General features: G+C 43.5%; 1 protein-coding gene across 1 annotated transcript; it reads left to right on the forward strand.

The window, feature by feature from the left end:
• Positions 1-1,538: 1,538 nt before the first annotated feature.
• LOC104078740 (disks large-associated protein 1-like) lies at positions 1,539-18,175 on the forward strand. Its single transcript, XM_009580498.1, has 4 exons — positions 1,539-1,969; positions 11,309-11,400; positions 13,853-14,005; positions 16,891-18,175. The coding sequence occupies exons 1-4, from the start codon at positions 1,909-1,911 to the stop codon at positions 17,098-17,100; spliced, it is 516 nt and encodes a 171-aa protein (XP_009578793.1). The 5' UTR covers positions 1,539-1,908; the 3' UTR covers positions 17,101-18,175.
• Positions 18,176-20,143: the final 1,968 nt, after the last annotated feature.

Consider the following 20,143-nt stretch of genomic DNA (forward strand, 5'->3'; position numbering starts at 1 on the left):
TCTGTCCCTATTCAGTTCAAAACTATGTTCATTCTGAAGCCTAAAAATTACTAATTTAAATAACATCTATGTTAATTACTTTATGATTCTACCTTCTTTATCTCCTTTCATCATGGGGCAAGACAGATGTCTGCCTCTTGTATTTTTCCTGTGTTCCTCAGTGCATCAGTTTCTAGAGTTACCCCAACTCTCGGTAATTATTTGCCTGCAGATTTTCCACTCACTCCCTCCACAATTTACTGCTTGTCGTATCTGCTCTCACTACCACCCCCTGCAACAGCATTAGGTGTCTCTTACTCCTTACACTTCCCTCTGCTCCTTCTCTATCAGCCTCTTCACCTCAGATGAGCCCAAAGCCCCAAACCTCCTCTCTCCCCTGCTTTTGCCTTTACCCTCAGGGTTTACTCTCTGCCCTCAGAGGCTCCAACATAGGGAAACTATGCAAGGTGAAAGGAAGCTACCTACAGGGTAGCAGCCATCACGATGAGGAGGGGATGTGGAGAGGGAGGTGCTGAGCTCTTCTCCATGGTATCCAGTGACAGGACACGTGGGAATGGCTCAAAGCTGCTCCAGGGGAGGTTTAGACTGGACATTAGGAAGCATTTCTTTACCGAGAGGGTGGTCAAACCCTGGAACAGGCTTCCTAGAGCGGTGGTCGATGCCCTAAGCCTATCAGTGTTTAAGAGGCATTTGCACAATGCCCTTAACGACATGCTTTAACTTTTGGGCAGCCCTGAGTTGGTCAGGCAGTTGGACTAGAAGATCGTTGTAGGTCTCTCGCAGCTGAAATGTTCTGTTCTGTTCTGTTCTATTCTATTCTATAGACAGCGACTGAGAATGCTAGTTTTGGTGAAAAAGAGAAGACCATTTTGAAACTGAGGGTTGGATGTGAAAACCAAGCTGTCTTAACAGTGGGAATGGGTGCTAAAATTGTGAGAGATGGCAGTGGTATTTGCAGAAGCAGTAAACTAGCAGGTACATAATTATGAAGAGTAATTCTGAAGAAGCGATACAAAATACTTACCTGGGTTAAAAATACTTTTCTTCTTTATAAATGGAATGTATAACATTACGTAGCTAGTGGACTCTTTGGTATTACTATCTTATCAGTCTCGTGTATGATTTTTAAATGTGGCTTGCGAGTTTGAGTGTGCAACTTCAAAGGGGTGTGAGTTTTAAAAGTTGAAAGGTAAAACACTTCTTAAAAGTGGGCCCCTTTAACTTTTCATTAATTGGTAACCTAAAATCCTGAGCTACTGACACCATTAGCTGTCTCTTGGGCTAGCCTCTGGCTTTGTTAAACCACACAACGATTAGGGGTATTTGCCTGTATAAACAGTGAGGTTGCATGGAAAAAAGAGAGATGTTTGTTTGTTGGCTTGCAATGAGAAAAGAAGTTTATGCTGATCATTTCAAGAAAAAACACCTGAGTGTGGCCTGAGAGCTGTGACTGCCATTCTTAGGAGGAGTGGCAGAATCTTAATAAGTCCTTTCTTACCAAGTTACCTGGAAAAAGCTTTCTAAACATTTTATGTTTGTGCTTTCCAAAGCTTTCGCAGGTTTACACGATCTAATAGTGTAACAACAGCCGTGCAAGCAGACCTGGATTTCCATGAGAACTTTGAAATAATCGACCCTGAAGAGGACAATACGTGTTCTGGACAAATATCAAGACAATTTTCCCGAGATGCAAGCACCTCTACTGTTAGCATACAAGGGTCAGGAAACCATTATCATGCATGTGCAGTGGATGATGACTTTGATACAGATTTTGATCCATCAATTTTACCTCCTCCTGACCCCTGGATTGACTCTATCACTGAAGATCCTCTGGAAGCTGTTCAAAGGTCAGTGTGCCCACGAGATGGCCACTGGTTTCTGAAGCTACTTCAGGCAGAGAGGGATCGTATGGAGGGCTGGTGCCAACAGATGGAGAGAGAAGAACGGGAAAACAACTTACCTGAGGACAGTAAGTAACTGCGTACAATAATATTGCAACTACAAAAAAGTATCTAATATAGGTCAAATTTACTCCAGTGAATTCTGTACCGTGCCCTTTCTTATTTAGCTAATGAAGCTATGGTTGTGATTCTCGAAAGGACTGTATGTATGTATATAATAATCCTTATTAAAGTTGACGGGGAATGCAAATGCTCGGCACTTCTGAAACTCCAGAGGTATTAGCTTTTGGGATTGCATAGTTCAACGGATAATTAGGAGATCGTGGTTAGGGGTCTTGTAGTATTAATGTTTCTCAACTCTTCCATTTGAATCACTTTTCATAACTTTAGAATATAATTGAACAGATTCTAGTTCCTTTTCATTAAAGTCATATTTTAGCTGCCTTTTTAGATGGTGATTGGCACAGAGTCTGCAGATGCTTCTCAACTGAAAGAGATTTCAGTTGTGCTTCCAAGTTGTTCTCCCTCTCTTCCCCTCTCCAGTCTCCCCTCATCTCCCTTGCAGTTCTCATTCCTCTTTGATCTTCCCGGTAAGACAAGCTCTCCATTTTCTGTGATAAAAAACACACACATGCAAACTACATCTTAGTTGTCACCGCTGGCCGAAGTATTGCCCCACCTGTAAGGTAATGGGAATGTCTAGGAAGCCTTCATTAATAAGAAGGGGTGGGTAGCTCACGACTTATTAATTCACTCTAATTAGGGAAGAAGAGCTGAATGTGTGGTGTGACTCCCTGTCCAGAATTTTTTCTCCCAATAAAAATGGAACTTTTTTCAATTTACTTCCATTACAAGGAGCACTATTATTGATAGCTGTCAGCTTTTGGACATAGGTAAACCTGTGAGCTTAGGGGCATGCTCCTTGTGAATGAAGCTTTTTCAAATTCTAGCAGGGAGCTTCTAGAAAACATAAGGAGCAGCTGCATATAGAGAGTACAATATTGTATAATTTAGGCACACCTAAGCATATTTTCCTGCATATAGCAAATAACACTTTTCTGACCCCCAATTAGCTCCTACCAAAGCAAGGACTACTACTTCAGCTCCAGAATTTCTTCTTCCAAATTCCTAACCCTTCCTCTCAAGAAGGGAGGCGCTAGCATTCTTTAGAGATGTGAAGGTTTTGATTTATGGAAGGAAAGGAATTAACACTGGGAAGAAATATATTTTTTTAAATTCTTAGAAATGCATAAGCTGTTTCTGCTGGACCTTTCCATTCAACCCAATGAAAGAAATAACCATAGAGAAGTTTGATCTAGGTAGTTAAAGTTAGACACTATTGTGTGTCTTCTAATGGGAAGTAGGAGACAACCTTAACATTAAGGTATGTTAAGGTTTTCTATTTCTACATATTTTCTGTTACATAATAGGCTAACCATCTCTTCTGAGGGAAAAATACAGAAGGACTAGGCTTCAAAGCAGATCCAAATTCCCCGAGTTTTAGAGTATTTGAACCTCATTTTTAATTTACATCATCAATACATTCAAAAATCTCTTTGAATGTATCAGAATACAAAGGTTTTCTGCTGTTAGTATGCAAGAAATAAAGCCCATGAACTAGGAGATTTTGGATTGAAAAAGAAGAGTGAGCACATAACAAATAGGAAATACACAACATTTGTAAGTCCAAGCCACAAAACCCACTTGCTTTCTCTTTGCCACAACAACTTAGGAAGACATTTTCTACAATGACGGTGGTGAGACCCTGGAACAGGTTGCCCAGGGAGGTTGTAGATGTCCCATCCCTGGAAGTGTTCAAGGCCAGGTTGAACGGGGCTTTGAGCAAGCTGATCTAGTGGAAGATGTCCCTGCTCATGGCAGGGGGGTTGGACTAGATGACCTTTAAAGGTCCCTTCCAATCCAAACGATTCTGTGATTCTATGATTCTATGAACTGGTAATAATGGAAAAAACTACAAATATTTCATTTGTGCACCAAAGTTGTTATTCACCTTGTGAAAAGAACATGAAGTGAATTTTACAAGGCTGATACATGCGGAATGTGTATATCCATATACAGAATTTTCTCTTAGTGTCTTGGTGTGTTTGATATATGATAGTTTTAAAGGGCTCTTCTTTGAGCAGTCAGTGGGAGAAGCCAGTTATGGGGAAGATAAAGGAGTGATTAGGCTGGCTATTCCCAATGCCTCCTTACAGAGCACATGGCATGTGTCCTGTAGTTTATTCCTTCTCTTCATTTTCCTCACTGGCACTTGTTATGATCGCTGGAAATGGGAGGAGGAAAGGGGTCACCTGGGTTTTGTGGTCAGTGGTGACGTACTGATTTCGGTGTGACGCCATCGGCCGCTCCGGCACGTGGCAGCTGCCTCCCACGGAGGCTGCGCGGGGCTTTCCACTGCGGCTTAGCACGCCCCGCTCTACCTGGTGCCAAGGAAAAGCATATGGTGGGGGCCACACTGTCTGCTTAGCGGTGCCAGAAACAAAAGCCTGGCTGCTACAAACCCTGCCCCGAAATATGTCTTTTTCATACGTCTATAAACTTTGAAGAGAGGGAGGAAAGGAGCAGAAGAGGTGTGTTTGCTTTGGTTTTCCTAATGAAATATAACCAGAGCAGGGAACGCATTCTTTGTTTTCAACCTGCCATCCCCAGCGTGTGTTTGGCCAGATAACAAAATAACGAGAACGTGTGATGAGCGAGGTTTTCTCGATGCCATGGCAGCTGACAGAGGGCTCGTCCCCCCGGCGCTCCGCGTAAAACGATCCGTGCTTCCTCCAGACAATGCGGCCCTTGTGCGAAACAGCTGTCTCGGGGAGACGGCTCGCTGCTGTTTGACAGTAGCTTGTATGTTACATAGATACGTTGGGTATTATCTAGCTGGGAATGAATCTGCCAGATGGGATTGAATGTTTCTAGCTGGGAAATGGAGTCTGCTGCTGTGTATAAAAACAAGCTGTGGTTCAGTGGCTGCACGATGAAATACCAATATAGAGAGAAATGTGGCTCCCCTTCCGCCATGAATTATTTATTGTATAGTATATTCTGGTTTTATCTGAAATCATTTTCTGATAAAGCCGCGGCATGTGTAACAGGCAGATGAATACCACTCACACTTTAAGCTAGGATACTTGATATGGTTTCCGTGTATCTTGCTGTTACAGGGAGGTTTGCTACAAACTCTAAGGCTCTCATAAAAAAAAAAAGATGTTAGAGATATGAGACTAAACACCCTGTGAGAATTGATTGATGCTTTGGATCAGGCCTCAAGTGGAATCAATTGTTTACCTTTTTTTTTTTTGGTTTTTCTCCTCAACCCTCTGCTCTCTCCTCCTACCTCTCCCCTGAAAAATTTCATATAGTCAGAGCCTCGCCACTGATGTTGGTGACTTTTGGCTCAGGCCTCTGGAGTAACCATTTACACACAGAAGTAGCAGCAGGAGGCCTGGCTCCCCATGCAGCGCTGTTAGCGAGCAGCCTCTCGCCTCCTTTTTTCACAGCAGCGGTGGGCACAGGAACATACACCTACCGCCTCGGCCTGGCTTTTGCTGGATTTTTTGCTGTTGTTTTTATTTCACATGGGGCATTAACCTTTCTGGAAGAACGAGAGGGCTTCATTTTGCCCCCCTTCAGAAATGTTTCTCTTTGACGTGGGGTTGTAATGTGGCTTCGATGCGAAGATAACCATTGGAAGCAAACAGTGGGCCTGATTCACCACAAATCAGGTGTAATGTGGGTTTAGTGGCAAGACAAGTCAGGCCAATCAAGTAAAAACTAAAATAGAAAACCAAGGCTCTGACAAGACATGTCATTACAACTGTCCTGTGCGTATATTATACTCCTCTGGGCTAGTCTGCAAACAAAGGTTGACCTCAAATCTGCAGTAACCTCACTGCTTAGGACCAGAGTCTCTGCAAATTCAGCCAGTTCCGGCAAATTATGCAATGTTTGCACACTTTCTGCTCTTTTCTTTTGTTTTGATTGTTTCAAAGGAAAACTTAAAAGAGTGAAGGCTAGACACAAGAGAAGAAAGTTAAGGAAAAAATATTCTTTTTGCAATAGTTGTGCATGGCAAAAGAAAAGGAGACCCTTGAGTTCACTGTCAGTCACGAGCAAGGAAAACCATTTTCCAGTCCTCTACAGGGCTTCCCCAAGCCATCCTGGTCCCTGCCGCTCAGAGGTGCGAGGCGGCCTCATCCCGCAGCGGGCTGATGAAGCCTTGCAAGAGGGACGGTCACCAGCCTGACGTGTGGCCGGGTCCTGCTGAGGCTACGTGCCTCTGGCCGCCTGCCCGACTCGTCCTTTTCTTCCTCCGGTTTGCTTTTCCCCCCAGAAGGGACTTCTCCGGCTGTGAAGGTTTCTGCAAGGAAAGCCAGCTCCGAGCTGGAAGCCCTGCCAGTGTCCAAAGGCTAGCAAGGAAAAAAAAGAAATCTGCAAGCAAGGAAACAATATAGTTAAGGAAAAAAATGAAGTGTGCTAATAAAAGCCGAGTAAGTCGGAGTACACATGGAAACTGCTTTACTCCCAGTGAACAGCATTTACTCATGCAGACAGCCCTATTAATTTCAATGAGATCACTCCTATAAGTAAATATGACTCAAAGCAAGGGCTGCCCCTTCCATAGCTTGCTCCATTTGGCTGTTTTCTCCTTAATAGATGAGCTTAAGACCTGAGCAGTAGCTTTAACTTTGAATTTCCTGGCTTTTGTCATGCTTGGTGTTATTTAAATGTAGGTCTGTCAACATGAATAGGCTAAAATGCTGGTCCATCCTGGCTTGGAAATGGATTGTGACAGCTCTATGGCAGGATTTCTTCATATGCACAGTGCCCAGCCAACATCTGCAACGCAAATGTCAGGCCATGTCCCTGTAATTTCGGCTATTGTTCCTGCCACTTGCTCCTGGGGCAATGAACAAGTCGCTGGTTTTCTGTTCCCTAGCTTGCACCCTGCCTGCCAACCAGGTGTTTTCACATTTGATAGTCACAGTTCTAAAGTGCCTCCTTTGTCACTTGTTAGACCCTGGGGCCTGTCAAAGTTGAAATGCAAAGAGATCGGTTGGTGTTTTAAGGCCAAATAACGCTGCCACTTCTCAAAACTCCCGTGGCTTCTATGTGATGACTTTTCACATCACTTCAGGTGGTATTTGTTGTTGTTTTCTTATATTTTGTTATCCTCACACAGTCTCCTTGCAAGGTAGAGCAGATAACCAATTCTTTGCTTGTGTTTGAAATTCTTTTTTTGTTGTTTCATTTCATTTCCCATGAAAATGGAGGGAGGGGGAGGAGATACATAGAGCTCCACAATCCCAAAGTAGGTCCTGTGCAGTTCTTAGAACCAAGAGAAGCAAGAACTTATTGCTTGAGCAGCACATAGTCTAAGTTTATATTTAAGAATGTTTTAAAAGGAGAACAGGTTGAGGGGTTAGAGACACAATGGAATTCACTGGCATGTGTCTATCCTAGAATAACATTCTGCGACCTCTAGTCAAAAACAGTAATAGTGAGGAAGCACTCCACAATAGCTGAATTATATCAAAATCGCTATACCGAAGCAGTTCTTCCAGGACAGACATAACTATTCTTAAAAGTTGTCACAGGAGAGCACTGGATTTACAAGGAAGAGAGGTCAAAACAAGGAGGGGGGGAAAAAAAAAAGGAAAAATTCGAACTATAAAAACAAAACACTGCAGTAGACACACTTCTTCCCCTAGGGAAGGGGTGACAGCAAAGCATATGATGGATGTTAATAATGTTGCTTAATGCATTACTGGAAGGCATTCAGATCTGACAGTGCTGAGTGTGCTGTACAGCCCTGTATGGAATAGAAAGCAGACATGAATAACATTATGTAGGTGTTTTAAGTCCGTTATGATTGCATCTTGATGGGTTGGTACTTTTTGTGGTTGCTTGGTTTTATACGTTTTGTTTGTATCCTATTAACTGAACACATCAATTTGAATGTTTATATGTTATTCTCCTGTACTCCATCTCCCTTGCTGTTAAAGATTTCTCTAATTCTTTTCATATGTATTTTGAGCATTATCTTTGCAATTCCACTTACTTTCTTGGTATTTGGCTTTAAACCTCGCAGGATTTTCTCCTCAGAAAGTATTGGTCTATTTTTACTTTTTGTTTTTTTACTACACCTTGGCCTTTCTCTTTGGCACCGGAGGTTTTGACTGAGTAAATGAAACGAGCACTCTGCCTGGAAACACTAAAAGCAACGTGCGTTTGGAAACAAAACTATTGATAAGGCTTTGTGCCTTCTGGAGAGATTCCTTTCAGTCTTTCGCATGCTTTGTCTTTTTTTTTTTTCTCTAACTTCCGTGACGGAGTTGGTTGTTGACTGGTTGCACATTAACAGACCGCTTGCTTTTGAGGGGCGAGGAATCAGTGACACTTGACTAGATACAGCCGCGGCTACAGCAGAAGTGGCAACAATAGAGAACAGCATCAGCATGCATCCCACAGTCAGCTGGGATGATGGTTTTTAGGCAAAAAGCCAGTCGCTAGGCAGCCAAGGACAAGGACTTCCTTTTCCCTCTGCTGAGATCTCTGAATATTAAGCTCTTCTTCCCTCAAAGAAAGGGGCACGTTCCCATCCATCACCAACAAGGTGTATTTACATTTCTTCATGCTTAGGACGTGATTTCCAGCTCGGGTGGTGCAGGTTTCCAGGAAGAGCCCGCTTCATCTTTTTTTGTCCCGAGAAGTCCAGAGACTGTTTTTTCTCCCCTTCTCAAGTCTTGGGAAGCATCAGAGTGGCCGAGCTCCAGATGAGGCAGCTGTTCCCAAATATACTCAGTGGGAAGAGTTTTCATAACAATGGGAACCACATGAAAGCTCCTGGAGTAGCTCCTCCTACTATTGAAGAGTCCTTTCAGTTGAGTGGTTTGCATATTGGGTTGCATAAATGACTAGACACACCAAGGGGTCCATTTTCAGCACTGTGCGCATAGAATTAGACACGCAAGCCTTGCTAACAATAATGAGAGTTGTGTGCAAAACTCCCTGCGCAATATGCTGAAAATATTCTGCTTAGTGAATCTTCCAGCTCACGGCTATTTCCTGGCAGTGCTGAGCTCAGTTCTGGGAACAAAATGAAAGTCTGGGCTCTGTGTGTGTTCACAGAGCTCCCTCCTATAGTTTCTGAAAAAAATGTGAAAAGACTATTCCCCCCCCCAACTTTTTTTTCCCTTTGTATGTCTAAAGTATAAATGAACTCCGCATCCCACTTTTCCTCCAGCAGCCTTAAGGAGCAAGCTTTAAGGCTGCTGAAGGAAAAGGCGCTTGCCTTGAAGGAGCAGAACACAGATTTTGTACTACTGCGTGTCTGGTTTCAGTTCATCCCGAGTGTTTGTGCCAGTTTGCTTAGCGTGTGGCTACGCAAGTGAATCCCTTGGAGAGGCCTTTCTCTCACCAAACACTGCATGGTGGCGTTCTGGTCACAAGCTGCCAACATGCACTGCGGCCGGTCACAAGACCGTGAGACCCTAAAAATGTTGTCAGAAGGGGTTATAGCAAAGTTGTATTTATTTATTTATCTATTTATTTATTTTTCATTGTGGTAAGTCAAAATACTTAGCAGTATTTTCCCAGTGGAGCTCTGCTAACGTTGTGTTAGGTTTTATACCAAAAGTGACCGTGCCCAAGGGATGGTACAGAGGATGGCAGCTTAGGACTAGTATCTCTTCTAGGCTCTGACAACAATTCACTCACCTTGAGCAGGCCACTTCATCTCTTTGTTTTTCCTGTTCCTCCCTCACCTGCCTCATGTATCCAGACTGTAAATTTTTCATGGAGAAGTTGCTGTGTTTATATGAGGGCTGGGACAATGCAAATATCTATGAACAGAAATGATAGTGAAAATTGTGACATAGTGGCTGCCATTCATGTTTTTCATTAATGACGTGGTAAATATTTTTTTTATTAAATAAAATTGATTTTAAAATAAGTATTTAAGCAAAGAATTGGGGGATAGTAAGTTGCTTTAGCTGAGAGCGAAAATTAATGGTGGAGCCAGATACATCCGTGATGCCAGCCTGTTTATTTTAAGACAATGCATAAAGCATAGTTCTTGTTGTTTTTTTTCCTGAGCACTGAAAATCTCAAACAAACCAGTAGCTGCTTTCTTGCTCACAGCATCAATATTTTTTCAATCAGCAGTCCCCAAAATTGCCTTCTGTTTTCTGGATTCACTGTCCTACTGTTGGTTGAGGCCATGTCTGTCTTTCTGCTCTGTTTCTGCATGCTTGCTTTTTTTTCACATACACACACGCACACGTACGCACACACACACGCACACCCCCCTCGACCAGAATTCAGCAAAGCCCCAGGGAAATGCAGGTCTCTGAATGCACCAGTGTTTGCCTTGGTTTCAGCATATTCTCAACTACCCCTTGCAGCAGTAAAACCCCACCATTTCAGTGAGGTTGAATGCAACCAAAACAGTGTGAGCTCCTGTTTTATTCAGAGGCGCTTACTATGGGCTGTCTTCTGATTCACTGCAGTCCTTCACAATGCTCAGTCAGTCCAAAGAGACCACAAGTACCCAGCTGTCCGTACAAAGGAGTCCCCAGGCAGTGCAGGGGCTGGGCTAGGACTCTTCGACACCTCCCTTCAGGTCTCCAGAAAGGAGGAGAGGCCAGGGTGTGATTGCTCCCTGAAGCATGCCTGGCCATCCTGATTCAAAGGCAGAATCCGATTGCTCCCTGAAGCATGCCTGGCCATCCTGATTCAAAGGCAGAAGCCGCTTCAGATTGTGCTCATGGAAAATACTCAGAGGGTCCGAACGAGATTCATCAACGTGCATTAAATTCACTGTTCCCTTTTCTGGGGCTCAGATCAAGCAATACTCAGCTAAACCTGAAAACAAGGTGCCGCATTACTAAGTGAGATGGCAGAAATGCTGGTAGATGCAGTGTTTTCCAAACAGTGTAGATGGCATCACAGGGTTTGAAAGCCGCATGTCCTTGTGCAGGGAGCTGGGTTTGTATTCAAAGCCTGGGCCTGGGTCACAGTGGTGACGAGAGGTGTAATTTCTGGAGAGCTTTCTATACAGGTTGCAAAAGCTTTTGATTAGCCATATTTATACTGCCGCAGAAATGCTCTTTGCTGCTTGGAACTGGTCTTCCTGGGGGAATGAGAGTACACTGCAGCAACAGATGAGTATTTTTGCCAATGCAAGCTGCCCTGGAAGCCCTTGCAGTACGCCTTTGCCTGGTGCAGATCTGGCCTCAGATTTATCAGTTTCTCTCTAATCTGTGACTGAAAGATAACATGCTTTTTGAAAGCCAGAGCTGACTACTGCGCAGCTGTCTCCTCTCTTTTTATAGGCTTTTAGTTGCCCGCAGCAAAGAAAGCATCGTGACTTACATTTCTTTTTCTCTCAGTTCTAGGGAAAATTCGAACTGCGGTGGGCAGTGCCCAGCTTCTCATGGCCCAGAAATTTTACCAGTTCAGAGAACTTTGCGAAGAAAACCTGGTATGTAAATTTTCTGCTAGACACTGTTGTGTGCCTTTTCCTAATCCTGTGAATAATCGTACCTAAACTAGATGGATTTTCTGACTAACACAGTAATTTTTCCAGTAAAGGCCTTGATATGAATTTGGGAATAACTCTGTCAAACTTGGTGGAGTCAGCATGAGTTTCACAATAGCTTGAGATCCTCTAAAATAAAGACGGGCAAAAAGCTTTGGGTGAAATATCACTGAGGCTCTGCTACTGAGTTCAGAGGAGCAAGGATCTGTCCCTTGACCTCTGAGTTCAGTTCACATGGGCACAGAGATGCATGGGTGCCTCCTCGGGGTCTTTCAGGGTGGACCAGAAGTCTCATGAGTGAGGCTTTCCCACGTAATCCCAATGCCGCCTGTATTCAAGACAGAAATACCAGGAAATCGGACACTGAAAGTTGGTGTCTCATGTTCCACAACCCCAACGGTGAAAGTAATTTTTCAGAGTGCTAAAAGGGCAAAGAGGCAAAAAGCCAGTATGTTGTCACGATTATTATTGTATGTAATTGGTATATGCTACCACTATTATTGTTATTATTTGCTATTTTTATGTTATTAGTAGTAGTAAAATCAGAATGATATTCCTGTTGATAAATAAAAATACATTTCACACTATGTATCTAAAGTAGTATTCTCAAAAATTCCAGCACTTATAAAAATTTTCAAACTTGTTAATTAACAATCCGTCCTTGCAGAGTAGATAGGATACATTTAATTCCCAATTTTGGCATAAATTCCAAGAAGCCACAAAAGCATAGAGCATTATGCTCTATCAGCACAGAATAGGGAAGGGAAGGCAAACCCTGTGATACTCACCAGAGTGGGGTGACCGTCTTCCGCTTCAGCTAATGCACTTCTGGAAATCAAGCCCCAAACTAAAATCTGCCTCAGCAGACAAATGCAACAGAAATTGGCTCTGTTGAAGCCTTCCAATCCTCAGTATAAAAATTGAAAAAGCGTTTTGGTTGCACATCTTTGTAAATAAAAGCCTACAACTAGGCAACCTGCTAGTGTCAAGCACTGAAAAACTAGGAATCCAAGTATAATCTCTAGTCTCCTTATGAATCTAAAAATATATACTTTGTTGTTTTCAGTAATTGCTGCTTTGGTGGTACAATCATCCTATCAAAATCACTTGTCAATGTTGCTGTGAAAAGCACAAATAGAAATTTCTTAAGTCAAGCAACTGACTCTTTTGGGTTTATTGCTTCTGGTGAGGGTGAAAACTTAAACACAGAGTAAAACTTGAGCTATGTAAAACAACATGCAGGGGTCTAATAATAATTTATTTATTCTTTATTAATAACAATATGTCAATGTAATCTTACGAGGCCACAGCAGCCATGAAACCTTGCTGACTCAGACTGGCATAGGGACTGCTCAGCATTTACGAAAAACACTTGAACTGAGTGTATGCAACATCTCATTTTATTTGAAGAGTTTCAATTGGGAATCAGCTTACAAATACCCATCCTGTAGAAAGCTTTCCCTCATACAAGCTTTGCCAGAGCAGCAGGGACCATTTCATGTATCTCCACTGCATGCAGAAAATGTTCAGAGCTGGCTTGCACTGAAGGGACACAAGACAGCACAGGACCTCTCGGGTCACCAGCCTCTGGCACGTGTCATGCTAGAGATGCTGATGGTCCAGGTGTGCTCTTCTGTGCAAGACTCTGGGGTGATGAACTGGACTGAGTTATCACACACAAAGCAGCACTCCCCACCTGTGTCCCAGTCTCACTCTTCCCAAAAATGCGCCTGTAAAAATGGGATTACTGTGCTTCTGCATGTTCTCTTCTGAGCTTTTCACCCTGCAGAGGTTATTCTTGTAAAAAAAAAAAAAAAAAAGAAGAAGAAATTGTCCTGAGGTATATAAGAGGCAATTTTACTTGAAATGGTATATTTTTGTAGCCCTTAGATTCTCAGAGTGTGGAACAAGCGTTCATGCATCAGTCTATTACTATTTCCACATGCAGCAAATGTACATTTGCAGAGGTATCAGTCTTTCTACAAGCATGAATGTGGCAGGGAATCCTTCATCATGAAAGTGAAGAGGAGGCTGGCAATTAATTTCAGTGTGGTCAGGATATTACCCTTGAACCCACTGGTTGTGCCCAGGAACATCCCTAGGCAGATCCTGTCACAGGGGACCTGCCACGTGCCCTTTCCCCGTGGTCCGCGGCAGGTAGCCGCTGCTTTCGGTGAGTAGGGAGCTTGCGGGGGCACAGGGGCTCAACCGAGCCAGACTCCTTGCAAAAATCCCTGCCAGTAAGTAGCGCTCCACTTTGTTTCTCTCTGTGTGTCTCACCGATCGCTTGGATCTGCTGAAACTGCTTTGCTAGAGAGATTCGTAACCACTTGCACAAATGCTTTACATTAAGAGGTACTAAAGCCAACGTGTTTTTTTTTCTTCTGTTGTACAGAATCCTAATGCACATCCACGGCCGACCTCCCAGGATTTAGCAGGGTTTTGGGATATGCTGCAGTTGTCCATAGAAAATATTAGTATGAAATTTGATGAACTTCATCAGTTAAAGGCCAATAATTGGAAACAGATGGATCCTCATGACAAGAAGGTAGAACATTGTAGATTTTGTATGCTTCATTTAAAACCCTGCACAAATACTGGACAGATTAAATAGGCCTCTGTGTTACAGTGTTGACGTTAAAAATGTGAAATGAAGCTCATATCAAATTAATTTCATTGTAATAACAATGTTTACATAATAATCATCTGGGATATTATCTGTAATATGTTTCAGGCATATTTTTAAACCAAATCTGTCTTTGTGAATCGGATAATGGGAATGTGGTACTTTGTTAAGCTTTACATTTAATCATATTAGACGATCAATCATTGGAAGGAACTGCCTTATATATTGATCTTAAAATTAAATAAATCACATTTACGGTTCATATTATTGCATATAGCAAGAGTTCTAGGTTGTGTTACTGAAAAAACTAGGGAAGCACTGTAACCATCGCTGACTTTGGTAACCAGATTACAAACAGAGCGATATCAAAAATACGCCTTCCAAAATGTTACATGAAAGAACTTCTACATCTTTTTTTTCTTGTCCATTTGTTTGGTTTTTGTTTATTTGGGGTTTTTTTAGTGGGTTATTTCATAACCAGATTCACTTTGCTGGTAGTGTTGTTTACCCAAGGTGGCACAAAAATCATCTGGAGCTTTGGTCTTTTTTTTAAATGTAGTCTTCTTCTGTCACCATGAAAAACTACCACCTCTCCAAGTGTAAGCCACATTTCACTTCCCATTCTCATTTGGCACCATTGCCTTATTTTTCTCCTCACGATCCGCATCGAGACAAACAGCACTTGGGTGAGCCAAAATACACAAATGTTTCAGAAAATCCTTAAAAGACAGACCCATTCCTAGAGGAATCAACGGTCTAATGTCGCGCTCCTATAGGTATGTAATTTGATGGTTGAATCTCCACTGTGGCTGGTTTGATACCAATGAATAGAGCCAACAGGTAGGGTCACCAGAAGGAGGGGGAACGTGACTTACAGGTACAGTGGCTCAGACAGGAGTCCAGGCTGTCCCAACTTACGGTCAGCTGGCTGCCGATGACCAAAGCGATGTTTTCTTTCGGACAAATAACCATAATAATATCAAACCCCATTAATCTTGCAGCAGGAAGTTTGCAAAGGCAGTGCTGGTAGCACTCTCCCTCCTCCTCCGATCAAGACTAAATACTCATTCCTGACTTAGGAGTGCCTTGTTCACACCATTTGTGCACACCTAGTGTGTTTTGTAGGGGAATGAATGGGAATGTGTTTTCCTAGCCCAAGGTACTGAAGGCAAGTCATTTTCTTATCTTCTTTTTTTTTTTTCAGTATCTGTCAGAAAAGGAAGTTAAAACCGTCAAACATGCATGCACAGAAACGCTGGTGTATGGTCTTTCATTAGCTTTTACAGTAAAGCGGGTAGGCCGAGTGTTTGCAGTTGCAGCAGTAAGAAACGAGAGCTTTCCTTAAAAAAAATGTGCTTTTTCTTTGCTTCTGAAAAACATTTCAAAGAGTTTCCAACAAAAAGAAGACTATAACGGGTTAAAGGAAGTTAAGTAGTGCTGAAGAAAGGGACCTACAGTAGGAAGGTAAAGTTTTTAAAGAATTACACTGACTCTGTTCCTGTTTCAACAGCATTTGTCTATGATTTTGGATGAAACAGATCATCTCCTTTCTTAAAAAGGATTAAAAAAAAAAAGAAGAAAAAACTTTCTGCGGAATTGATATTTGCAGTTGCCTTTGGCCTTTGCCACTGGGCCCTTTTTAAGCAGCATAGATTAATCCTTGGACGGAGAGAAAAAGCAAAGTATGAATAAGTGTAACTAAGCACCTTTATATTTCGAGCCATGGAAGCTGTTGTGAGCAGCATGAGAGAAAACGAAAGGGCAGAATGGGACCTTTGTAGTGCGATAAAATCCCTTCACTCAGAGACCGTGTTCACAGTTGGAAGGGGATGTAACTTAAAAGACAATCTAATTAACTTGACAAAGTCTTTGTGGCCGCCTGAAATTCACACTTGAATACACTTTTCTTTTTCGGGAGAGATCCTTCTCTGAGGGGTTTTTTTTTGTTGTTTTTTGTTTTTTGTGTGTGTGTACATGCGCCAGGATATACATAGAAGTCCTCCTTGTTGATCGCGTATCTGGAACTAGCTGCCACTGTGATGATTAATGCATGTTCTCTTAATGGTTTTTAAGTTTTTCCTACCATTTTTTTCTATTTCTAGCTGATGGTAGCTTGTCACGCCTATTTAGCAGGAGGCTAGAGTTTACGAGCTTGCACAGCGAGACCCAAAGTGTGGGATTTTTGGGCAGTCATTAAGCCACTATAAAATATGTACATAAATACACGGTGTTTTTTTAAAATACTTATTCTGATGCACCAGCTGCAGGCAGCTAGTTCCCATCTGCATCTGGGGACACCAGAGCCAGGGTACCTCCGTGTTGCAGGAGCGCCTAGCGTTATGCACGTGTAGAAGAGGGTGGCCCGGGAGCCGGGGCTCTCCAGAGTTCCTCTGCCGAGAGCGGCGTTCCCTCCCCAGCCGCACGCGACTGCGCTGGCGGCGGGAGGGCGCGTCCGAGCTGCTCTCCCTTCTAGTCCCTGGCACCAGGAGGAGACGCCTGGATCCCCCCCGCCCCGGGGAGCCGCAGTAAGGGGTTAGCGGTGGGGGCCTCGGCCCTGGCAGCGCCGGGCCTTTCACGCGCACCGTCCCCGAGGAGAAGTAGCGCTGCGGCCGGCCCTCCCCTCCCCTTTGCCCTTGCCCTATGGTTATGAACCCTTGAGCACAAAAGCCAGTTCACTGAAGACAGAAAGGCAGATAAGAGCTAACAAACCTTAGGTAAAATGTGTGTTCTAACTACTGACGTATCCTAGTTTTTCCCGCCTTTCCCTGAGAAGCTGTATAATGCCATTAACCTTCTGCTTTGATCAGGAGAGAAGGGTCCCTCCTCCAGTGCCAAAGAAGCCATCGAAAGGTCAGGTGCCACTCATACGAGAACGCTCTCTGGAAAGCTCGCAGCGTCAAGAGGCCCGGAAACGGCTGATGGCTGCCAAGCGCGCTGCATCGGTCCGCCAGAACTCAGCTACCGAGAGCGCCGAAAGCATTGAGATATACATCCCCGAAGCCCAGACCAGGCTATGAAGGGATCCACCCGGGAGGACTCTCTCTGGCAAGACAAGCCTCATGTATAATCTGCCCCTCTAGGCTCCTGCTCAAGGTCACCACGAAGTATTTGTACCTCCTCCTCCTCCTCCTCTCTCTCGCTCTCTCTCCCCTCCTCTCCCCTCCCCTCTCTCTGTACGCAGCCGCCCCGATGCTCCCAGTGAACTCCACTGCCGTGGCGTAGTTGTCGGTCCTCCGAGAGATGTCCTCTAATCACCCTTGCTTTCTGAAGGTTCGCCCATGTCATCACGATGCTTTGTCACATGTACTGATGCTGCCACTTTGCCTCATGTAAACGAGTACGATCCTTTCTTTTTTCTGTTTGAAACAAATAAATGCAGCGCTCAGACTTCCACACACCCGCGCACCTGTACAGTAGATGCTCCGTTTAACTTACTCATGATCTTTAGTTGACCTAAAGCTAGTCTGTTACCCAGTGTACAGCAATATCAAACTGTAGGAGACTTTGGAAATTTCAGTCATGCAGGGTGATCCTTTCGGACTCTGCCGTCTTCCTCACTAAAGATGAAAGGAGCTATGACTCGGATTCCCTTCTTTTTATTACTGTTTTTTTTAAAGCAGATGGCGCACTTTATTCTAAACCTCCGAATCACACCTTCTCACCTGAATTTAAGGAGTCACACAAGGGGAGGGGACTGGGGCGGGAGTGGGGAGGGGGGGGAGAAAAAACACAGATCTGTGGGAGTGAAAACGTGGAAGTATATCCCGCAGGTGAGATGGCGAGGGATAGAAAAGATCCTGTGGAAAGATACCTGCACACTCACAGCTGCACAAACTGCCTCATTTTTATTTCATCAGTCACTACTTAAACATTTCAATCAGCAGAAGATTGTAAATTCGATCTTCCAGGGAAATAATCTATTTTGAAAGGCAATAAAAGAGTGAAAAGGAAGGAGATAAGAAGCAATGACAGTTGAAGAGATAATATAAAAGAAGGATTTTCTTGTCCAAGTATTAAGAATTTTTAAAATTGTACTGTATTGTCAATTCCTCTTGTATTGTATTGTATGGATTATATTGGTTAAAAAAAAAAGAAAAAAGAAAAAAAGCTCGGTTTTGTTGATGTCTTAATCTCGGTGGGACCATCTGATCTCACACGTCCACGTAGCCACAAACGGACACTTGTAGGCGAATTGCTGCACATGGAGCCTCTGATGCTTTTCCAGGCCAGGCTTGCTTTGCTCTATCCACAGCCGGTTGTATGCTACAGTTCAGACTGCTTACCACCAAACGGTCCATATCTAGGAGTAAGTTTCTAATTCAGCCTCTTCTTAATAGTATAAAGTACCCATCTGAAGAAGAACAATAAAGTATTTTTCACAAGTTATGGGATCAATATGAACTTAATTTTTTTTCACGACAAGCCTTCCTACCCTGGCTTCTGCCATTGTTTTGCAATCACGAAAAATATGCACCCCGAGTAGCTCATTAATACTGGGGGGAAATGGCAGACAATAGGGCTGGAGAGGAGCGTGAGAGGTCAGCCCCTGCGTGTCTGTCCCCGCCAGCCACCCCCAGCTGAGGCAGGAGCTTGTCCTCCACCTCCTCTGATGGGGAACGATGCTGACCACACCGCTACCGAAACCTCTTGTGCCAACGTTAGGAAAGCTGTGTCAGGCATGTTGCTGAAAGCAAATTGTGCCTGTGCGTGCGTGTGAGTGAGTGTGTGTGTGCACAGGCGTGCCTAGCCGGCATGTGCTGCTGAAAGCAGAATTAGCGTGAGCTGGTTTGGATGATGGGGCTGGTCGGGGGCAGAGGAGCGCCGTGCGGCCCCCGGCGCATCCGCGGCCCCACGGTGACGCTTTCCGCACCCCTCCGCTGGTCCCTGCATGCTCTTCGCCCTGGCTGCCAGGGCAGGGGCGTGCGGGAGAGGAAGGCAGGCTGCCTTCTGCTCCCAACGGGAGCAGGGGCAGGGACAGCCCCCTCCGTGGAGGGGCACAGGGTGCAGCGTTGCCGCACGCCAGCGCTGGCTGGCTGCGCCCGTAGCTGTTAAACTTTTATGGACGGCCCAACTCGCAAAAAACCCCACTGCACGGGTGGCGCAATTCTGCAGCTTGCATTTAAAAAGCATTTAAAGTCGTCATCAAAAAGTTAAGCTCTTGCTAAAACTATTCATCGAGATCACGCCAGACAGCTTCTTTTCCTACGACATCATAGCCAGGTGCTAATTTAATTTTATTCAAGAAAATAGGAGAGGTAATAGGTTCTGGCACCAAGTATTTTCATGAGAGCATACTAAAACCACTAGAGAATTTGCTACCTCTCAAAGCCATTGATATCTGAGCTATGTCTTTATAAACAGGGCACAAATATTTACTGCTGTGGTTTACAAGATAAGGGCTAATAATTTAATATATAAGAGACTTTTAACTAGAGTAATCAGAAATCCAGTGTAACCCTAGAGTGCTTTGTGTTACAGGAGCTTCGAAAGGTTTGACCCTCTAAGCGTTTGAATACCAGTGTATTTGCTAGTTTTGAAACACTGTGTTTAACTTTTAGCAGCAACGAAACATCACCGTGTTTGCAGTATGTAATAGTGCCAACTGCCACTTTTGAGCATATATAGTCATAGGAAGTATTAATTATTTGGAACTCATTTGTACTGAAATATTCAAAGCAGTATCCAGGTGAGGGTCCACATTCACAACTGTGTCGCAGACTTACTTAGTTTTGTGAATGTTTTATGAAAGATGAGTTAAGACTTCGGTTGACAAGTGGCTACAGAAATTTATATCCAGCAAGTTACCCCCTAAAAAAGCAGAAAAGCGAAGACTATCTAGTCTTGTGCGTTATGAATTATTGTATTTGTATATCATAGAATATTTTTCATATCTATTTTAAATGAATCTATTCTTAGCTGAATGCCTGTTAGTTCATTTGGTGCTGAAGAGGGTATTATAATGTTTTCTTAGTTTTTTAGCAAAATATTAAAAATATAGCCAAGACCAAGAAATATAAAATAGAATAATTCTGCCCCTAGAATGCCACTAGTTAACCACTT

The sequence above is a fragment of the Fulmarus glacialis genome, unplaced genomic scaffold (assembly GCF_000690835.1).
Source record: "Fulmarus glacialis isolate BGI_N327 unplaced genomic scaffold, ASM69083v1 scaffold2186, whole genome shotgun sequence".
Lineage (NCBI taxonomy): Eukaryota > Metazoa > Chordata > Aves > Procellariiformes > Procellariidae > Fulmarus > Fulmarus glacialis.

Coding starts and splice junctions, on each gene's coding strand:
- LOC104078740 (XM_009580498.1), top strand. CDS start 1,909: ATGGAGGGCTGGTGCCAACAGATGGAGAGAGAAGAACGGGAAAACAAC. Junction 1,970..11,308: donor AAACAACTTACCTGAGGACA/GTAAGTAACTGC, acceptor TTTTTCTCTCAG/TTCTAGGGAAAATTCGAACT. Junction 14,006..16,890: donor TGGATCCTCATGACAAGAAG/GTAGAACATTGT, acceptor TGCTTTGATCAG/GAGAGAAGGGTCCCTCCTCC.